This window comes from Truncatella angustata (genome assembly GCF_020726525.1).
Source record: "Truncatella angustata strain MPI-SDFR-AT-0073 chromosome Unknown BKA67scaffold_6, whole genome shotgun sequence".
NCBI classification, from domain to species: domain Eukaryota; kingdom Fungi; phylum Ascomycota; class Sordariomycetes; order Amphisphaeriales; family Sporocadaceae; genus Truncatella; species Truncatella angustata.
In genome coordinates, this window is record NW_025763386.1 from 1003954 (window position 1) to 1023494 (window position 19541).

Consider the following 19541-nt stretch of genomic DNA (forward strand, 5'->3'; position numbering starts at 1 on the left):
ATGCAACTGGAGGTTGCTACGCTTCTTTTCCTCCTAAGCGAGAAGCTGTCGTGTCTGGTATCTATAGCCTAGAACCTGCGCTGTATGATTAATACGAGTCAGTGAGGGCGGCCACGCGGCCCCGCAGACTACTCATGAATTGCATAGGTCTGCTCTCAAAGGTTCAATATGGGACTAGAGGCCCTGGAGGATAGGGGGTGCTAGTTGGATTGGACCGGAGCGGTCACAGGCTAATCAAAGGGAAGCGTTGATAAGTGGTACGAGCTTTGCCGGTGTGTTTGGTTGGCAGGTTGGGTAAGCCGAATCCAATAAAGCGTCTTGGAAGGAAAGAAGTGGACAATGATGCACCAGCGAAGCGCGGCTTCTCGGCGGCAGCCGCTAGATCTGCAACAAGGCTCTGCTAGATTCCACTTCGTATGATGCACCCGCTCCTCAAGAACGGAGCAGGTTAGAGACGAGGTGTTCAAACTTACCGCTGCCCGGTCCCAAGGATGGCCCTGAACTCCAGGGGCAAGGGCAATAAGTGGGGGCCACAAATAGGTCTCGTGCTTTGGTTGACTCTGATAGCTTTGTTCCAATCGCCGCAGTCGTCTTGCAAGCGGCCTGGTGCGGGTTCCGGGAAGACGGTGGTGAAAAGAAAAAAAAAATTTCGCCGGAACATAGAACTTGTTAAATCATTATGACTCGGTGTAGCAATCCAAGTACGATTGAAGCCCGGCGGTTGACCAGCGCCGAGTCTCCGGCGGACAACTACATAGTGGAGATATTTTCTGATGTTGGTTCATATCACGTACTCCGGCCTGCCGAAAATTATGTACAACCGGGCGCTCTACCCAGGGGGCCAATAATTATAGCAACGAAGCTCCTGATCACTGTTTTCGTTTGACAGCGGTGGAGTTGGACAGACAGTGCAACGAGAGAGAGTCGAGTTTCCCTCTAACTACAAGACACTTCAATCACATGAAGGAAAATGAGCCGACGGTACAGTCGAGATTGCAACTAATTTTTGAGCTTGCTCGGTTACTAGGGTCAAGGGCTCAAGAAGGGCAGTTGAACACGCCAGTCCACTAGGAATATTGTAACGTAAAATTAAGGTGGAATGATGCATAATAGGATTCGTACTGGGGCCGGCGTCTTTCGCTTAAACGAAGCATCTTAAATGAAGATGTCAAATAGGCACGAGAATTTGTCCGCTTTTCACACAATGTCTAAGTGCCAGTGGGTAAAGTCCTGTGCATGCGGGAAAATGCGTCGGACAGAGATGGTCAAAAACTAAGTATAGCCGAGCTTAGTCGAAAACCACATATACCACCTAGATCTCCTTCCCTTCCGTCATTTGCACTCTGTGTAACTAGCTTGTGACTTCAACATAAAACGTATCAGGCGAGTAAATATGCCACGAACACAAGGAAAATGGACATCCGAGTATTTGGTTGTTAAATTGATCAGAAGTACAAGCAAATACAACGATCCAATGTTCAGCACCAAGATACTCTGATTGACAAAGCTGGTGCAAGTACTTTCGTGTTCATGGCTCGATGTTGAGTAATTAAATTATACCGGATTTTCCGTCACCACTAGACTGCGAATAGATAAAATACCCTAGCTTGTGCAAAGCTCAAGGATAGGGGTCCCGGTACTACGTAGTTATACAAGCTAACAGAGCGTGAATTGCGGTGGACGATCAATAATGACATGGCTCAACACTAACCTAGGCTGTTGCATACTCACATGGCCAACGATAGTGCGTGTTAGGCGAATGGGAAGCCACTGGTCTTCCAGAAGTGCCGAAAAAAAAAAAGCCTCCTCAATAAACCAAGTCTATTCATTTAGGTCTATCGAACGGGAGGATGAGAAAATTGGTCGTCTTTCAATAGCGGAGAATTTTTCGTCAAAGATGCATTTCGATGTGGTTCCACATGCTCTCTGGGCTTGGAAAGCTTCATTAAAGCGTAGAGTTGCTGCCAGGCACTGCCAGGGCGGAAAGTGTAATCGTACGTGATAAAGGCGTCAGTGGTCGTGGTTGAAAGTTCGGTGGCTTCATTGTAGTTTGAAACTCTAAGATATTGAGACAAGACCCTTGATAATATCGTTTAGGCTGGCGACTTGTATGGATCGATCGAGGTAAATCACACCGATGGTTGCTGGAACAGAGTCGTTGGGTGTGCCATTACGTTCGATTTATCTATGAAGTCATTCGGGGAAGGTGGAATAGGGCTGAAAACATTCAGCATACCGACTAGAACCTTCTTTTGAGCTTCTAGAGCAGCACTGGAAACAGGTTCTAGCTATAGACATCCCATGCGCCTTTTGGAGCTACTGCGAGTCGTCTGAACACCGTGAGTCTAGTCTTGTAGTCTGTGAGCTGAACATGCTCACTTGTTTCCTCTGCTCATGGTAGTCCCGAACAGCGTGTATGCACAATATAGACGATACGAAGATAGATCTCTTTTTCTTTTCTTTTTCGGCTCTGCTCGGCTCGGCCTCTAGTATAGCATTGCTCATTGCCTTCCACCATAATGATGATGTGCCTTGCTTAGCAATAAGCATGTACGCGGCCGTTCAGGAGTATGTGGTGAAGTAAGGCACAGTGTGCGCAGCATCTACCAATTGAGGCTGCGCCATGCTCGAAGAGCAATATTGCAGAGTGTTGCTTCGAGATAAAGTCTCAGTCAGCGGGCCAATGACTAAGAAATTTCATCTAGTCTAGTCTTATTCAATTGGGGAAACCTCCGCTGCAATGTGGCCGTTCTCGCTTTGCTTCATTTGGCCGTAGAAAAAAGCTCCTACATGTTGATGATGACTGATTGGGTTTCAAATGGTTAGGTTGGCGCGTGACTACCTTCCGTGCAATGATGACATTTCTTCTTCGATGAGTTTCGCAGTCCCAATTCCCTGATATTGATAATACGGGTACTCGGATAAAACATGATTGAGCGGAGAGCGATGGGTCCTCCACCAGCACAAGTACCGCTCGTGTACCGTATGTGATTCCGTTCGTTGTTCGTTCTGGGCGGTTCTGTCGACAAGGACTGCAATGAGTCGGGCTATGTTGATTACAATACTAAGCACATTCACGTTACGTCTGCTAGTGTAGCCTGCCGTTACTACTACGATGATCATTCTTTCGCGTGATTTCCTGCATTCGGAATACGATGGGGCTGATCCACAGAGTATAATGTGAGTGCCGCATGATGCTAGTGGTCCATCACTTCTTGGCCTATCGAACAAGCCATGAGGGAAAAATCGAAAATCGACAGGTCCGAGCGGCATCACGATGGCCTAGACCCTATTGTTTCATGCCAAATTTCTCTACCGAGGTGACTTCGGGTCACGACCCGATTTGCTACATATTATTCGTCAGGTAACGCTCCTCAGTTGGGCATTACTATGTGATACCCTGTCCGGAGTACGGCGACTAGTGAGCGCCAGATTGCCCGCTAGTCGAGCCGTCCCAGCTGCCCTTGACCGTGCGCAGGACATGATGATCAGAGGCTATCGTGAGCGACATCCTCAACACTAGTACTAGCCTGGATCTCCATGCATCGCTTAGCCTGTTTACCCGTTTGTGCTCGAAATCTCAGATCCCTGGGCCTGACATCGATAGTATTTCAAATGTGCAGTCGGAACTGCCGCTAGGTTAATGCAAGTCCCCGAAGCATAAAGAAAAACGCTGGTGTTGTTGAGTCGCTACGGGTGACATGACAAGGCTTCGATATCAACCCACCGGTGTCTAACATCAATACCCTGAACGTTGGCCAAATAGCACATATGCATCCATGCTAGGCTGCTGTAACGACAATGAACTGGTATCATCGCTGCTTCACTCGGCTCGGCAAGCAATATGGTGTATACAGGGCCTTCCAAGGGCTGTTTGGCGTGCCTAAAGCGACGGGTCAAGGTGCGTACACTCGAATGCATGTTTTGACAGCATAAAAGTTAACAGGCATGAGACAGTGTGATGAAGGAAAACCTCAATGTCAGAGATGTCAGAAAGCCGGCCGGGAATGCCCTGGCTATCGGGATCCATCCCGCATCAAGATCCGGGATATGACAGCAACGACTATCAACCGCTTCGAATACGATAGAGCAGGGCCGAAGGCGAAGGAGGATGGTCTCTTTGACCAAAATTATTCGCAATCAGTAATCAGTTTACGAACTCGCATGAACGAGGAAACTCGGCGGTTCCGGGGTGCTCAGGCCCACGACGACGACGACGACAACGACGAAGAGCAGACCGATCCCGTGGCAAAGCGCACGGCCTCAAATCAGCGAAGCGCGAGTCCGAGTGCAGGTTGGAACGACAATGCGATGAATACTTTTGTATCAAGATCGGCCTTACGAGTGCCTCCGTGGACACCGCCTGGGCAGCACGCTATTGCATACTTGACTAATTGCTATCTTAACGTCGAACATCAATCCATGGACCCTGGATACTTGGACGTCCTGAAATTGGTTATGCGTCGCCGGAATCCAGGGCAATGCCTACAATCAACTCTTTCGACACTGGCCCTGGCAGCGTTTTCTAGACGGCCTGTTTCCAGGGCAGCCACACTTGATACGCAGGCTTCATATTCGGTAGCATTGAAAACAGTCAATGATGCAATTGGAGCCCCAGGTTCAATTTTCGATGATGAACTATTGGCGTCGATTGTAATCCTCGCCTTGGTGGAGGTAAGATTTCCCTATAGTGTTAGTATGGTTAGCAACTCACTCTTATTAAGTGTCTCATTTCCACCAAGACCACTGGGTACTTCAACCATCTATACGGTGGCATCACGATATTGAAAGCCCGAGGCAAACGGAAATTCCACGATGAGCTGGGGGCTGAGCTGTTCATGCTCCTGCGTTTTGAGCTTGTAAGTAGTTGTCGCCAAAGGCCGCGCAAGTAATCAAACGGCTTTACAGTTTGCTGATGCAGCGACCTATAGTTCAGAACATCAATAATCAGATTCGCCGAGCCGCAAGACAAATACTCATGCAGCTGGGTGAAGTCAGCGATGGAGATAGTCGACAACCCCTGCCTTCATGAGGCGCATTCCCTCACTGCACACAGCCGACAAAACCGCTTGAGTTCTGTCATCCATTCATCGATCAACAAGGCCGCAGGCGACGGGCAGTCAATACATCAACCTCGAGCTACATTACGGGTTCCGCCGGCGTTCGCAACCGACGAAATTTTGAATTGTGTGGTCGATGACGATCCAGATTTACTTGGGACGGCGACGGAGTACTTAAACACGACGGCAAATTTCTTCGCACTTCCAGACATTCATGGCCACCCAACTCAGGACTTTAGGCCAATACCTTGGGACATGCAGCTCAACCCGAGCCGTTCGAATTTGATTCCAGCTTTTCCACTTCATATGCAAAGCTACACATGGAAAACCCAGGAGCATGCGAGTCTTGTCCTCTCCATGTTAACATCGAAACTTTTTGGCTGCAATGTGGCCGAGACATTTGTGGAAATGGCGACGCGCAAAATTGATGCTCGGAAAACTGCGGCATACCGAGCAATGATGGACGCAGCGCGGGAAGCGATAGACATTATTGTGGGCAGCATCCCGTTCTTGTGTGGACAAGAGGAAGATGGTGGTGGTGGTCTGAATGACTATATGTGGTTACACAATGCTGTTGCTCTCATGGCAGTGGCTGAATCGCCCTTCTCGACCGCTGAGCATCGAGATTATCTCGACTCTATCAACGAGTATGTCGTGAACGTAAAAGGAATCAAAATGGCTGAAGCCTGTACCGAGCAATGTCGAAATTTCCGGGTGCATATCAGCGATGAACTGCAACAAGCGCCAGTATGTACTCAATCGATCACCGGCTAGCCAAGTGAACGATCGATAGCACGGACAATCGTAATTGTTGGGGGGGAAAAGAAGAAGAGGAAAGTATCACTACCAGGGAATCATCGTTCGAAGTAAAATGCCAACAAGAAACTGGCGGCGTACACAGAACGCTCAATGATGGCCTGAGGATACTGCGGCAGAGTGAGCTCCGCCACCATTGGCCACTCCTCATCGCCGACGAATTGTTTATAGCGGGCGCGTTATTAGCGCCTGAGACGCCGACTAAGACGCCGCTCCGCTGAACAACACCTGTGTTCTTTCCCGGACGACTGGGGAGATCATGAAACCCTTTGAAGATCAACGAAACGCCATTCGTAGACGTGCTCACGCACAGACTTCACACAGATAGCCAACTGCGACACTGTGCCTTTGCCCGATAGATGCATCTCGATGGCGTCAGTCGGTATTGGATCAGTAGGGCAGCATGAGTAGCAGGATTCACTGGACAAATCCTGCGTGGACCATGAGACGAGGCTAGTATTTAATATCAAAAGAATTTCAATGACGGCCGCAGAACTGTCATGCATCATCATAATTGTTCGAACCTGCGATATTATATTGCTGTCTGCAGTTGTGGTAGGTTTTCTCGTTGTCCTCAGAAATCTTGAATGCCAGTCTCGCCATGTAATTGTTTCTCAACATTGTTGCCATTTTCGTCTTTGTCGCTTGCCCATTCTGGCTTCTGGTCATCGAACCAAGCATCTTCTTCATCTCGCTTCTCCATTGTGTCCAAGGAATCGTCTGCATCAATGGGATCATAATCAAAGTCTTCGTCGCGGCCCAACACGAACCGCTCCCTTAGATAGTTGTCCCATGTTTGGCGTCCTCCTTCTTTAGTCTCGGGCTCACCACCGGCCGCTCCTAGGGGTTGGATGCTGGAAGCTTCATCTGTCAGAGATCCCTGCTGCTGTGCCTGATCCGTGGAAGACTCAGCAGCAGCAAGCTGTTGAAGCTTTGCTTCGCCCCGAAGCAAGTCCACTTCTAGAACCCGCGAATAACCTTTCGTCTTGCCCTCCTCCTCTCGTTCCTCCGCTGTTTGAAATCGGCGGATCAATGTATCATACAGAATTGGATCTTCAACAGGCATTCAATAAGCAAATATTTCTACCCGGCGAATGAGCGACACTGCCGATGGATAACGCAAGAATATAATGTAACGTACAATCTTGGTAGGCAAACAGCTGTCAATAGCATCACTTACCAGCAAGCTCATGTTCCAAGGATTCGAAATATGACGGGTGCCGTTGCAAGTACTCTTGCCGGCGGTTCTGTTTCCGAACCTGAGCCGCTTGCGCCGGGCTCCGTGGCACGCGAGGACGCGGTTTGGCAAATTGATCGTTTGCTGATTGTGAATCCATCATTTTTGTCGATTGGATCTCCATTGCTTTCCTGCCTGTTGTCTGCATTGGTCATCGTTTAACCAGAGTAATGATGAAGGGTTCAATGGAGTAGCGCCATAGCGTCACATGGGAGCGTAGCTACTGCCAGCTGGTGCCAGGCCGCCATGGAGTCCCTAACCACGAATATGGTCGAATTATGTTGCATAAAGACCAGTTGGAACCATTTTGTAAATTGCAGGTCAGCCGTTGCGGAAATCACTATCATATTGATCTCTCGTACTGATGATATGTTGTGCCTGTTGTAAATACGAAGTCAGTTCGGAAGCTAAACGGTTCGTAGGCAAAAGTCCGGCGCATCATAAACTTGTAAACGTTGGTTTCTTGCGCATTGGTTCAAAATGGACATGATAAAAATATGTTTACGCCGATGGATAATCCTAATGATCTTATGCGAGTGCGTCACTCGCATAATTCCGTAACATCGTTCATTCCAGCGGACCCTGGTATCTTTGAAACTTTACAGAAGGCACTTTCCGGCGAAAGGGCTTCCATGCTAGCAGTCCTTGCACTGCTTTACTTGCTATAGCAAACAAGTTCGTTCACTAAGCACACTGTTTGTAATGATAAGACATCCAGTGGACATAATGTTTTAGCAACCCTTTCGGAGACATGATTGAGACCAACTCTTTACTCTAAAACACAAGCAATCAAGCTCCTTACAGAACACCTATGGGCATACCACAATCCACACGAGGAACTCGAAGACACAGATTGGAAACACAAATATATCTCGAAAAGATCCACCATGACTTACTCAGAAGATAGCCCCATGAGCATAGTCATTCCGCTCAAGGACCTTACCACACCGAAGAGGAGAGATGGTATCTCATCATCCAGCTCAGGAAATGGCAATAGCACTACCTATCAGAAGATCGGGCAAGGTACATTCGGCGCAAACACAACTGAAGTCAATCCGTTCAGAATAACCAGTCTGCTTAAGGGTCTTACCAGCCCACCATCCTTGAGATCACTCGCAAACAAGAATCCGGCCAGCTGATACAACACCAAGAACAAAAAAAAAAAAATGCACTGCAAGCCGAGCCTTCGAAACCATTCGGCACGAAAGCCTCCCCGAAACATGGAAAAAGTTCCGTGTAAATGAGGAAAGGCCCAGTTCATGTAGATGGAGCACAACGAAACAAGCATAAAGAGGCTTTATCCATAGACATAGTTTTCGCAGACTTATAAAATTATCATGCTGGGACTTTCTGCATGAATTATTTTTTTTAAATTTTCTTTTTGTATATTGACAAGTTTAGTGTATATTGCGAAAGAGCAATATAAAATCTGCTAATTTTGCCAAGACTTACGGTTTGATGTCTGAACAGAGGCATAGTTGAACCGATTTGCCAGGCTGCTGCCAGGTGGACGCCAAACGCCTGTCCGATCCTCGCAACTTCGCCATCGGCCATGGCATAAGCAGCACGGATGCAACTCGTATCATCGGTGCAAATGCTTGATTCTTTTCTATCTGAGTTTTTAACACATATTTGTATAGACAGTCTACCACATTCCTTAACCGCCAACCGATACAAGATAGCTGGACTCCGTGCAACTGCTAGGTATATCTGGGCGGCCCCACGTCAAGTCACAGCACCCCGCCATAGCATTCAAAAGGCGCCTTTCTCATTGTAAGATTGCCTACTCTACAATTGTGCAATCTTGTCAATCCTGATATCAGCGATCCCAGACTCATCCGCGAGATTATTCAATAGACCCAGTGATTTCTCGACACCAAGTTCGTTATCTTTGGTCTTGAAGCCTCGTCTTTGGGGGCTTTTCTTCGCTTATTAATATCGCCACGAATTACGTGAGCTCGACACGAAGATTTGGGCTGAGGCCATCTGACCAGTTTGCTTCAGGAGGCCAGAGTATTGTTCGACGCGATCAAATCTGGCAATTGAGGTCTCGACGTTACCACTCGCCAGTCATGGGGAAGTTATACGCGATCGGTGATATCCATCTCGGACATGCTTTCAACAAAGCGGCCTGGGGGCGGCTTTCGCCTCACCCAGAAGACGGCTTGATATTGTGTGGCGATGTTGGCGAGACTGCCGCACAGCTTGAAATTGCTTTCGATGGTGCGACGCGGAAATTCAAGGACGTCTGGTGGTGTCCGGGCAATCATGAGCTTTACACCTTGGTAATGCAGACGAGCCTGCGGGGAGAGGAAAAGTATGCGGAATGCGTGGAGATAGCCCGCATGTATGGTGTCAAGACACCAGAGGACGACTTTGCGGTATGGGAAAGCGACGGGAACTCCGCCATCGTTGCGCCCATATTTACCTTGTATGACTATTCCTTTCGGCCGGATGACATGGATAAAGATCAAGCCCTCGAATGGGCCAAGGAAGCTGATACTGTCGCAACCGACGAATTTGTCTTACATCCGGACCCGTACCCAACGCGAGAAGATTGGTGCAATGCTTTGGTCGAGAAGACGGAGAGGAAGTTGGAGGAAGCTGACAGAAGAGGCATACCACTAGTTATTGTGAGTCCCTAACGGAATCTTTCGCATATCGTTGGTGTCTTTTGAGTTGTTATGAGAGATTGCTTACTGTGGTCAGGTAAACCATTGGCCCCTCAGAGAAGATCTAGTGTTTATTCCCCGTGTACCACGCTTCAAGCTATGGTGTGGAACGAAGAAAACAAATGACTGGCACACAAGGTTCACAAACACTAAAGTCGTGGTGAGTGGACATCTTCACGTCCCGCGGACCGATTGGAAGGACGGAGTACGATTTGAAGAGTGTTCATTGGGGTACCCCAAGCAATGGGAATCTGCCAGGAATAGCGGCCTGGATATTAACGATCTACTAAGAGTGATCTTGCCAGGTCCAGCCACGCCAGAGTCGGGTATTCCGGATACTCAATGGCGGCGATTCGGTTGAAGCAAGTCCATAACCAATTATTTCTATTAATATAATTCATATCCGATGACACTGTGTCACTGTAAGTCCGGCCGTAAACACGATCCTTAACACCGGAAAACAGGCCTATCCGCCCGGGTGTTCTAGTAAAGTACAACCACCTTCTGGTTGTGCCGCACAATTGACAAAATGTGACAGACAAATCAAAATTGAAGAGCATCGCCTAGGCGATATCCTGATGCTCGAAAGTAGTCTTGCATCCGTCCCATGAGCACAGGGTTCGGATGATAATTATAAGACTGGCGGAAAGTTGACTTCGTATTGTGGTCTTCGACAATGCTCGATCGTCGGGTAGAGGTCTCAGAGTATGAAGTGAAGACGGATGACGTACTTGAAGCGGATGAAGAGTCCCTTGTATGCCTATGGTGCTGATATTCATGAAAAGTCGTCTGCATAGGGGGAGGCGAGGGAGGTGAGTCCGTTTGCACGCCGGCATTAACATACGAACTGACTGGTTTTTGCGCCGCGTCTCCTTGGGGTTCGGACTCTGCCGACCGATACAATGGTAATCGGTTGAGTCCCTCGCGTGACTTGCTGTTTACATCTGAATGCCCAGGTTCCTTGGGTTGTTCCTCTTGTAGGCCATCGGGATTCACAAGAGGTTGCGTACCAGTATGATACATGCTCAGTGGGCGCCGCCGGAACCGGTTCACACGGGCCGCAATCGAGACGAACGATGCGAGTCGAGGCACGTCTTCACGGCTTCGTTCCGGCGTCGAGCTAGGCTCCTCGTAAATGAGACTTGTCCTACGGTTGGTGCCAGGATATTCCAACGAACCAACCGTGGCCGAACGGCGTTGCCTCACATCACCTGGCAAGTCCGCGGGGCTTACCATCATGGACAATGGCCTAGATCTGGTGTTCGAATCGTACGATCTGAAGGTGCGGGACCTCTCTAGAGGCTTTGGTCGCTGTTCTGGTACTTTGTTTTTGACACGTCCGTAGCAGTCTGAAGCGACGAAGTCGCCATCACCAGGTCCGAGTATCACCTGGAGGCTGTCAAAGTCTCGCGTTGGTCCGTCTGTTGGACAGAGCCACTCTCGCAACTCGATAGGCAGCCCATGGCTGTCTGGAGGTGTACCGTTAGCAAAACTCATAATGGTTACCGCAGATGACATACCTTGCTTGTACTGTCCTGATCGCGTTTTCCAGCATATGTAGTAACTTCCTGCGGTGCCGAGCGCCGTGACAACAAGTTCGGCGATGCCGTTGGGGTCACTTGGGTCTCTGCTCAGTTCCTCAAGTCTTTGGGAGAGCATTCTAAGCGTCGTCTAGAAACCGGCATGGCGATGTTAACCCGCCGCCTCATGCCCTATTCTTTTGGTCGTCTGGACAAGGTACGAATTGCGACGGAGAGTTCTTGTGTACTTCCGAGAATCCAGATGCACTTTCTAAGCTATGATTATTCACAATTAAAAAAATTTTGGCCTGGGGAAGACCCAACGGTAATAATGCTCGGCTGCATAATAAAGGACGTTGCACCCCCAGGTGACTGAGACAAGGTCGATATACATCAGACGATGTTATCACCAACATGAGCTAACAGTGAGGTCCTGCTACATGGAAGAGACGGTGGCGGCTGATGTTTTCAGAATCTCGTCCGATCTAGCCTGCTCTCGTACGAGGCTCGAAACGTGATTCCAGCAGCGGCTCTGGCTGTTACATCGTGTGCAAGGGCCTTGCGACTGGTTTCATATATCTCTCCACAGGCAAGTCAAAGGAAAAACTCTCCGATTGGATAACAATCTGAACAAGTCAATACTCACAGGGTGTTAGGATTCTGCAGAAAAAGCTTAATTCGGTCTTTGCATCTCGAATATTACCCGACTTAACCGTACGACTTTCTGCTTGGTTTGTGCAGAAACCAAAATTGCCGTCGAAGGGGTTGTTACTTGCTAGTTGCACGACTCTTCAGCACTTGAAGAACAATGTCACACAGTTGTTGGTTGGTTCCATTCATTATACATTGAATACATCACTAGAATTCTTCGCATAGCTGTGGAGTTGTAGGTATTCTAGGCATCTCCCACGCACATCACAGGAGGCTGGTGTACCCACTTGCTGTAATTAGTGTTGCGTTTGTGCCCTTCAGCTGAAGGATTACGATAATGATATTCTATCTCGTTTCTATATGAGTAGATAACTTTTGCGGTTGTGCCATCTCTGGATTCTCTGGCTGTTTCTGTTGCTGCTGCTTCATCATCTCATCTAAAGTCTTTGCTGCATCTTCTGCCGGTTTTTCGACCTTCCTCTCCCTCCTTATAAGTTCTATTTCTAAGACTCTGGTTGTTGGTGGAAACTTCGATCTCAGCCCATCGTCATCTCGGTCGAAATATAGAGCCCATACTCCTGGATTTTCTTCGACAGCAAGGAATCCTTCCCACGTCTCAAAGGTCATACGTCTGTCTTGACGAGTACAATCGAACGGCCCTGTGAAGTTTGGCTGCGCAAAGTCTCGTACACCGTATTTCACTTCATATGTACTTTTGTCGATGTATATCCAGTTAAGAATAGGTGCGACATGTGTGATCGTACTGACAAGACCTTCATAATCTGAATCAGGATAAGGCAAGAAATAACCACAAAATGGATGTGAGCCCGGAATTGGTTGTCTGTCGCCGCTGATATCGTCTGGTTCTGCTCCAGTCTCGATGTATAACTATCGACACATAATAATATTAGTTCCTGACACTCCTAGGATCGGAATTTGACTATAATAGACTTCGATATTAGCTTACCTTATTATCTCTCAATACAACTATTCTGTTGTTGACCTCTTTGCTTCGTGTGGAAGACTGCACGCAACTGACTATCATATTACATCGTTGGCCACGATGCTCTTCTCTGCGGGTTTTAGATTGACTTTGCCGTATCGCTTCCTGTGTGCCAAGCATAGCGGGACACGCTGTGAGTGCCAGAAGCATACCAATGACCATGTTGACGACTTGTTCTGTTCTTGCAGAGAGCAATGAGATATCAAGAAATGAATCTCGCTGTTTCAGTGCCCAACTCTAGACTCTACCCAGGAATGTAAAATAGGAATCATAGAGCTTGTCGTTGCGGGTGCAAGATCTAGAATAGTTGCAAGGATTGTCACTTGTGCATAGCCTATACTGCCAAGTCTATAATAAGGTCGGTCGATTGATCCAGTCAAGGCCAGATCTGAGCGCCTCGGAAATGGAGCCATTATCGGACCATATCTAGGAGAATAATCGAGCCATAGGGAGACCCTGAACTTGGGTCGCATCCTGGGAATTGCGGAGCGAGACCGTTGTGTGTTTCAACATGGGCGACGGCACGAACGCTGAAAGTCCTAGCGTTCATGCACTAACTGAAATCCCCATCATCGCTGATACGGTGAACCATGCAGTGTCAGCGACGACGAAACAATTCCATACTTCGAGAGATTCTACTAACGTTTCTTGACATGATTCATCGAATGATTTCGACTTCACGAATGGACTATGGTGATACGGTGTTGAGGCCGGGTAGCTCTGAAACCTTGGGATTTGGGCAAGCGACGACGAGAAGCACTTCACAGGCACTCCAAGACAACAGACGAATCCCAAGAGGTTTAATTGTATAAAAGAAGCAATCATCCCGATTCACTCTACTTCCTGTCAAATATAGTCATCACAACCACAATAGAACTCGCACTGAACAGCTTTTGAACCTCGACTCCTATAACCTCTATAACTTCATATTCGTTTTCGTCAGATCACTCAACCAGCAACCATGGCCACTGTGTAAGCCAACAAGTCGCCCGTATCCTTATGATCCTGAGAAGGAAGCTAATAATTACATACAGCTCCAGCAACCCTCTCAAGAACGACGCTGCCTTCAACAGCGACTCCGACTCGGATGGACAGGCTCGTGGAGGACGTCGGCAATTGGCTCCTATGGGCCCTCCTCAGCAACAACAGCAACCAGGCATGCCTCAGCTTCCTTCTACGACTGGTCTGTCACAACCAGCTGGCAAGTCCTCCTCAATTAGATAATCTCGCAACCCCTTACTAACTTATTTAGTAGGCCAGCTACTCAGGGGCGCCACCGATGACGAAGGAAGAAACACCAAGGCTGCACTACTCGTTGGTATCAAGCTGGACCTCGAAGCTGAGATACACTTGACCGCACGAGTTCGCGGAGACATCTGCATCGGCTTGTATTAAATAGGGTTCCGACTCAGCGATAATGGCGTTCGAGTGGTTCTTCTGAATTCGCGATGATCATGACAGTTCAGATAGAGTAGATGTTGATACTTCTGCGGGCGGAAGAGAATACCCCAGCATCAATACAAATCCAAATACACATATAAAGAACTCGCATCATGTTCAGTTCCTTGTTTCGTTGAAACCGCGATACTTACAAATAGGCCCCCTACCTAATTCTGGTCAGCTCTAGCGAAGCATAGCCAAAAGTTGATCTCTTATCGCATGAGAAACTAAGCTGTAAATTCACATTCAGTGAATGCCGAGCCCATGTCTAAACTCATTCTTTGGTAACGTCCTGTAACCTGTGCCTTATAGTGTAGCTTTATCTATTAACAACAATATCATTATCTCTTACCAAAATCCAGTGGTATCAATGGCCGAGCGTACTATTGTTTTGTGGCTAGCCTTCTCGTCCGAATGTATCTACGTGAATTCATGATAGTAGCGGAAGCCCCCGTCATCTGGGAGCTGGAAGAATCTCAAGCTGTTGACCTGAGGTTAGTTGCTTACCCCAAGCTGCTTGTTGAAGAAATCCCGAAGACGGAGAGCGGCGAGTTGAGCATTCAGTCTTATAATTATTATGCCCGCACCACCTCCGCATCCCGTTTGCACACCAGCGTCAGCGGCTTGATATCGGGTGTTGCCGTTCTGCTAGGGAGCAGCCACAACTTTGACGTCTGCATCAGGCACGCTCCGTGCTCATCAATACCAGAGCTATTGAGCTATTGAATGCTGACGCTAGCATTGACGATCCAGCCCTTACGATACGGCCAACCTGCATCTTTACTGAGTACGCACACTACACCTAATGCGGCGGCTTTATGCACATGCTCTGTATAACCAGCGGTATTCATTTGGGTCAAGTCTCTGAGGAGTCGACAACTAATTTTCATAAAGCTCTGAGCAAACGGCGGCACTATCAAGTCGAAGCATTGTGTCGTCGTGTGACAAGGATTTGAGGGGGGACATTTGACCATGCGGCAGCAACCTTTAAAGTGCAGATGCCTGTAACCGTACCGGCAGACGTAACGCTCATCGAATTGTCACGCTGAAAGCATGACATCGATGGCACAGTCACGCACCAGCACAGAAAGACTGTCTGGGCTACCAGCAAAGCACATACAACATGCTGGAGGACCTTGAAGACCACAGCAGTAGTGCTACCGCAGATCAAAATGTTGAACGTAGACAATCTTTGACATTGTAAGTGTCTAACAAAAGCCTGCTGCCCTTGATATCGTCAGATTTGATTGTTGTAATACTCAAAGCTCACCGCCACTCCTCTGCTTGATTTCGATTTTCGTCGCGTTGAATTTTGCCATGCGGTTCGGCTAGCGACAGAGTCAACGACAAGAAATAGGTAACGTGAGGAAGTTTAGGTGTCGCTATGATCTGAAATCACAGCATATTTTTATATTATCATGTCGAGCAAAGTTCCTGCACGTCTCTGACCGGGCTACGTGTCCGAGGCACTAAATAAGGACTGGCCTGTGGCACGACAGCGTGGAGCACCTCTCCTGGTAGGACCGAGTTCCACAATGTAGGCGTTAGCTGCACATCGCGCATGCTTTAATTCAACAACAGCTGGAAGTGTCACCCGCCTCGTTCATGTTAGCCAGAGGGATTGCAGGCAACCACTCAGCTCGATGATTGAGTCCCAGAATGGTGACAAGCTCCAACACCCAGAGATGCTTCATCGGATTGATACGGACACCGGCCTTCGGCGGGAGGAACCGTGATGTTTATTAGCAATCACCGGTGCCTGTAGGATTGGATGGGAAACGACTGGTCTCTCTTGGCGAGATAGGCGAAAGTGCCACTTCGGTTCTAGTGGTTGTTGTCTGCTGTGCTCTTCACACCATGACTTCGAGTGACCTGACTAGGGCTCTGACTCTGACTGAGAGCCAAGACACATAGGAAATTGTCACGAAGTGAGAAGAAAAGTGGTGTCGCGTGTCGATAAGGATTCTAGTTGTCCAGTAACAATGTTCCGTAACAGCCTGCCGGGATGAGAGCGGCCAGACCATTACTCACATCTTACGCTATATCCAAGGGGAGTGGAAGAGGCTGGTGGGGTAGGAGGAGTCTCCGCAAATGAGCCAGCATCGATAGTGAAGGCACTTTGGGGCCTCAGTTACACATTTCCCTCACATGTAGATTTCCCACATGTCTGTGGCTTTTGGGCAGGTCTACTAAGCACTTCTAGGCTTTCCCGTCCTCCCCGTCCGATGAGCCAAGGCATCAGCAGGCATTCTAGAAACGATTGTTCACCTGTAACGGCGTTCGGCGAAATTTCTAATGCTGGGACGCTGGCCGTGTCTGGTCAAGAGCCTCCCACATCGCCAAGCCACTGGATCGAAACCTAGCCAAAAAAATTTACAATACGACGCGCACACAAGCAGCCCGGCAACGGGGGCGACCAAACAGTCATTCTTTTTTCTTTTCTTTTGTCAAAAGTCCGGATCGCATGTAGACACATCGTGTTACCAGTCTGATCAAAGCCTTGAGCGCAACGAACCGTTGAGCAGGAGGTTTAGCTGGCTTGAGCTTGCCCATTGCTTGGATAAGTACAAACTTCTATACGCCGCTCAGCTCCATGAAAGTCAATCTCAATGGTCCGGACCTTTTACCTGGATCAAATGCCAAGGAGCCAAAACCCAGTTGATAAGGACAACCCTGTCAGGGATTGTCACATTTGATTTGTTGCCCACAACCACCTCCGAAGGCATGGAAACGATCCAGTACCCGGGGTACAATGGCATGACTATCGCTTATGCTACTGCGCGCAAGTAGCTTTCTCCTCACGATGCAGGATACAAACTTAAGCTAGGGAACCTGGCCTAGAATGGACCCTTGGATTGTGCGGACTACTGCTGCAGCTCGTGGTGGAAGGGATTCCTTTCGGTCGCTCCATATCCCCCTAGCACATATTTAAATCTTTGAATTGCCCTCTGCCAGTGAGTGCTGGTGAGTAGTAAAGCCCATCCGAATCGCACGCGACCAAGTTAGTCGGTTGTGATACTCATATCGACTGTGGTCGTCGCAATTCACGTAGCAAATTGTGTGAACTATCCTTCCACGCCGGAGATTTCTTTTCTCTTCACACCTCAGCCCATACACCGGGACTACCAAGGGCTCTACGTCTACTCGACACCACGATATATATATAAAATGGCGGCATGGATACAGAGGATAGACGAGAAGGTCGCAAGAAGCGCGGTCGGAAGACGGTTCCGCCTTGAAGGCTCGGGTCATGTAAGTGATAAACATGAGTGCGCCTGTCTCAGACCGACTACCCGAGACACAAGTCCAGCAGCTAACCGCAATGCTTGACTCACAGCCCAAGGAGCGAAAGGGCTCTCGCTTTTTCACCGAAATCCGTGGTGGTGTAGCCGCCTTCTTCGCCATGGCTTATATTATTGCTGTCAACGCCTCGATCGTCGCCGATAGTGGCGGTACCTGTGTCTGCAACGGCGGCGACAGTGATCCTTTTTGCGCCGTCAACACTGAATACGATCTTTGCAAAGCCGAAATCAAGCGCGATGCTGTTACTGCCACCGCTGCCATATCAGCCTTAGCATCTTTTTGCATGGGACTATTCGCGAACTTGTGAGTTCAACCGCAGCGCACAGACTTGGTGGCGCTTGGAGAAGAAGCTTAAAAAGCTAACATGAACAGGCCTGTGTCTTTGGCTCCCGGTATGGGTCTGAATGCTTACTTCGCATACACTGTTGTCGGATTCAACGGTAGCGGGACGGTACCATACACCGTTGCCCTCACAGCTATCTTCGTCGAAGGATGGATCTTCTTCGGACTCGCACTCCTCGGTATGCGTCAGTGGCTCGCGCGTGCCATTCCGCGATCGATCAAGCTCGCTACCAGTGTGGGCATCGGCTTGTTCTTGACACTTATTGGCTTGACTTACAGCGAAGGTCTCGGATTGATTGTCGGCGCTACATCAACACCTCTGGAACTTGCTGGATGTGAGCAAAGCTTACGGGATGCGGAAGGCCTATGCCCCAGCGGTGTTAAGATGCGCAACCCAGCGATGTGGGTTGGTATCTTCTGTGGTGGCATCTTTACCGTCATCCTTATGATGTACCGCGTCAAGGGCGCCATCATTGCCGGTATCCTTTTAGTCAGCATCATCTCCTGGCCACGTACTACCTCTTTGACCTACTTCCCGTACACGGAGACCGGCGACGATGCTTTCGACTTCTTCAGGAAGGTTGTGGACTTCCACCAGATCACCAGGACCCTCAACGTTCAGGAGTGGAACATTGCCGGCTACGGTGGACAGTTCGGTCTTGCTTTGATCACCTTCCTCTACGTCGATATTCTCGACTGCACTGGCACCTTGTACTCGATGGCCCAGTTCGCCGATCTCATCGACCCTGTTACCCAGGACTTCGAGGGTTCGTCGATCGCTTACATGGTTGATGCTATCGCTATCTCCATCGGTTCTCTCTTGGGCACCCCGCCGGTTACTGCCTTCGTCGAATCCGGTGCCGGTATTTCTGAAGGAGGCAAGACTGGTCTCACCTCTATGGTGACTGGTATCTGCTTTTTCATCTCCATCTTCTTCGCGCCGATCTTCGCTTCGATCCCGCCGTGGGCTACTGGCTGCGTGCTGATCTTGGTGGGTTCCATGATGATGAAGGCCGTCACCGAGATCAACTGGCGATACATGGGCGACGCCATCCCGGCGTTCTTGACCATCGCTCTCATGCCCTTCACCTACTCGATCGCCGACGGCTTGATTGCCGGTGTGCTCTCATACATCCTGATCAACACCCTCGTCTGGCTGATCAAGGTTGCCTCCGGCGGCCGCATCGTGCCCGAGTTCCATGACGAGCGGGACCCCTGGACCTACAAGATCCCCGGTGGCTTCTTTCCTCCCTGGGTCGTCCGCCTCTCAAAGGGCAAGAAGGACTTCTGGCGCGCAGACGAGTACCCCGTTGCCGAGTCTACTTCGCAGCGTACTAGCCATGAGACGCCAGACAGCGCTACCAAGGACAAGTCTGAGGTGTCAGGTATCCCCGAAAAAGGCATTCAGGGCACGACTCTATAAAAAGAGAACCTGTAGGCGCTCCGGATGGGATGGTGTCGAATGCGTTTTGGAACGAGTGTAGAAAGTCTGTATAT

The 19541-nt window shown here is 49.0% G+C and overlaps 7 protein-coding genes across 7 annotated transcripts; 4 read left to right on the top strand and 3 right to left on the bottom strand.

The window, feature by feature from the left end:
* The first annotated feature begins 3684 nt into the window (after window positions 1-3684).
* Window positions 3685-5177, top strand: BKA67DRAFT_337046 (uncharacterized protein). Its single transcript, XM_046096266.1, has 4 exons — window positions 3685-3901; window positions 3958-4674; window positions 4725-4859; window positions 4937-5177. Exons 1-4 carry the CDS (start codon window positions 3845-3847, stop codon window positions 5030-5032), a joined length of 1005 nt encoding a protein of 334 aa, XP_045956032.1. The 5' UTR covers window positions 3685-3844; the 3' UTR covers window positions 5033-5177.
* A 1273-nt stretch (window positions 5178-6450) lies between these two features.
* Window positions 6451-7237, bottom strand: BKA67DRAFT_537613 (coiled-coil domain-containing protein; the record flags this gene model as incomplete). The annotated part of the gene is made up of 2 exons (XM_046100356.1): window positions 6451-6929; window positions 7057-7237. 2 exons carry the CDS (start codon window positions 7235-7237, stop codon window positions 6451-6453), a joined length of 660 nt encoding a protein of 219 aa, XP_045956033.1.
* Window positions 7238-9052: 1815 nt separating this feature from the next.
* Window positions 9053-10211, top strand: BKA67DRAFT_337063 (transposase). The gene is made up of 3 exons (XM_046096267.1): window positions 9053-9065; window positions 9118-9746; window positions 9823-10211. Exons 2-3 carry the CDS (start codon window positions 9186-9188, stop codon window positions 10144-10146), a joined length of 885 nt encoding a protein of 294 aa, XP_045956034.1. The 5' UTR covers window positions 9053-9065; window positions 9118-9185; the 3' UTR covers window positions 10147-10211.
* Window positions 10212-10323: 112 nt separating this feature from the next.
* Window positions 10324-11573, bottom strand: BKA67DRAFT_571839 (uncharacterized protein). The gene is made up of 2 exons (XM_046103249.1): window positions 11131-11573; window positions 10324-11067 (listed from the first exon to the last, which is right to left on the bottom strand). The coding sequence occupies exons 1-2, from the start codon at window positions 11442-11444 to the stop codon at window positions 10329-10331; spliced, it is 1053 nt and encodes a 350-aa protein (XP_045956035.1). The 5' UTR covers window positions 11445-11573; the 3' UTR covers window positions 10324-10328.
* A 728-nt stretch (window positions 11574-12301) lies between these two features.
* BKA67DRAFT_693012 (uncharacterized protein) lies at window positions 12302-13577 on the bottom strand (the record flags this gene model as incomplete). Its single annotated transcript, XM_046109238.1, has 2 exons — window positions 12924-13577; window positions 12302-12844 (listed from the first exon to the last, which is right to left on the bottom strand). Exons 1-2 carry the CDS (start codon window positions 13119-13121, stop codon window positions 12302-12304), a joined length of 741 nt encoding a protein of 246 aa, XP_045956036.1. The 5' UTR covers window positions 13122-13577.
* A 343-nt stretch (window positions 13578-13920) lies between these two features.
* Window positions 13921-14354, top strand: BKA67DRAFT_660547 (uncharacterized protein; the record flags this gene model as incomplete). The annotated part of the gene is made up of 3 exons (XM_046107651.1): window positions 13921-13931; window positions 13994-14142; window positions 14215-14354. 3 exons carry the CDS (start codon window positions 13921-13923, stop codon window positions 14352-14354), a joined length of 300 nt encoding a protein of 99 aa, XP_045956037.1.
* Window positions 14355-17567: 3213 nt separating this feature from the next.
* Window positions 17568-19467, top strand: BKA67DRAFT_521709 (purine transporter; the record flags this gene model as incomplete). The annotated part of the gene is made up of 3 exons (XM_046098303.1): window positions 17568-17651; window positions 17737-18005; window positions 18075-19467. The coding sequence occupies 3 exons, from the start codon at window positions 17568-17570 to the stop codon at window positions 19465-19467; spliced, it is 1746 nt and encodes a 581-aa protein (XP_045956038.1).
* Between the last annotated feature and the right edge of the window lie 74 nt (window positions 19468-19541).

Coding starts and splice junctions, on each gene's coding strand:
- BKA67DRAFT_337046 (XM_046096266.1), top strand. CDS start 3,845: ATGGTGTATACAGGGCCTTCCAAGGGCTGTTTGGCGTGCCTAAAGCGA. Junction 3,902..3,957: donor GCCTAAAGCGACGGGTCAAG/GTGCGTACACTC, acceptor GGCATGAGACAG/TGTGATGAAGGAAAACCTCA. Junction 4,860..4,936: donor TGCTCCTGCGTTTTGAGCTT/GTAAGTAGTTGT, acceptor CCTATAGTTCAG/AACATCAATAATCAGATTCG.
- BKA67DRAFT_337063 (XM_046096267.1), top strand. CDS start 9,186: ATGGGGAAGTTATACGCGATCGGTGATATCCATCTCGGACATGCTTTC. Junction 9,747..9,822: donor GAGGCATACCACTAGTTATT/GTGAGTCCCTAA, acceptor TACTGTGGTCAG/GTAAACCATTGGCCCCTCAG.
- BKA67DRAFT_571839 (XM_046103249.1), bottom strand. CDS start 11,444: ATGCTCTCCCAAAGACTTGAGGAACTGAGCAGAGACCCAAGTGACCCC. Junction 11,068..11,130: donor GACTTCGTCGCTTCAGACTG/CTACGGACGTGT, acceptor GAGGTCCCGCAC/CTTCAGATCGTACGATTCGA.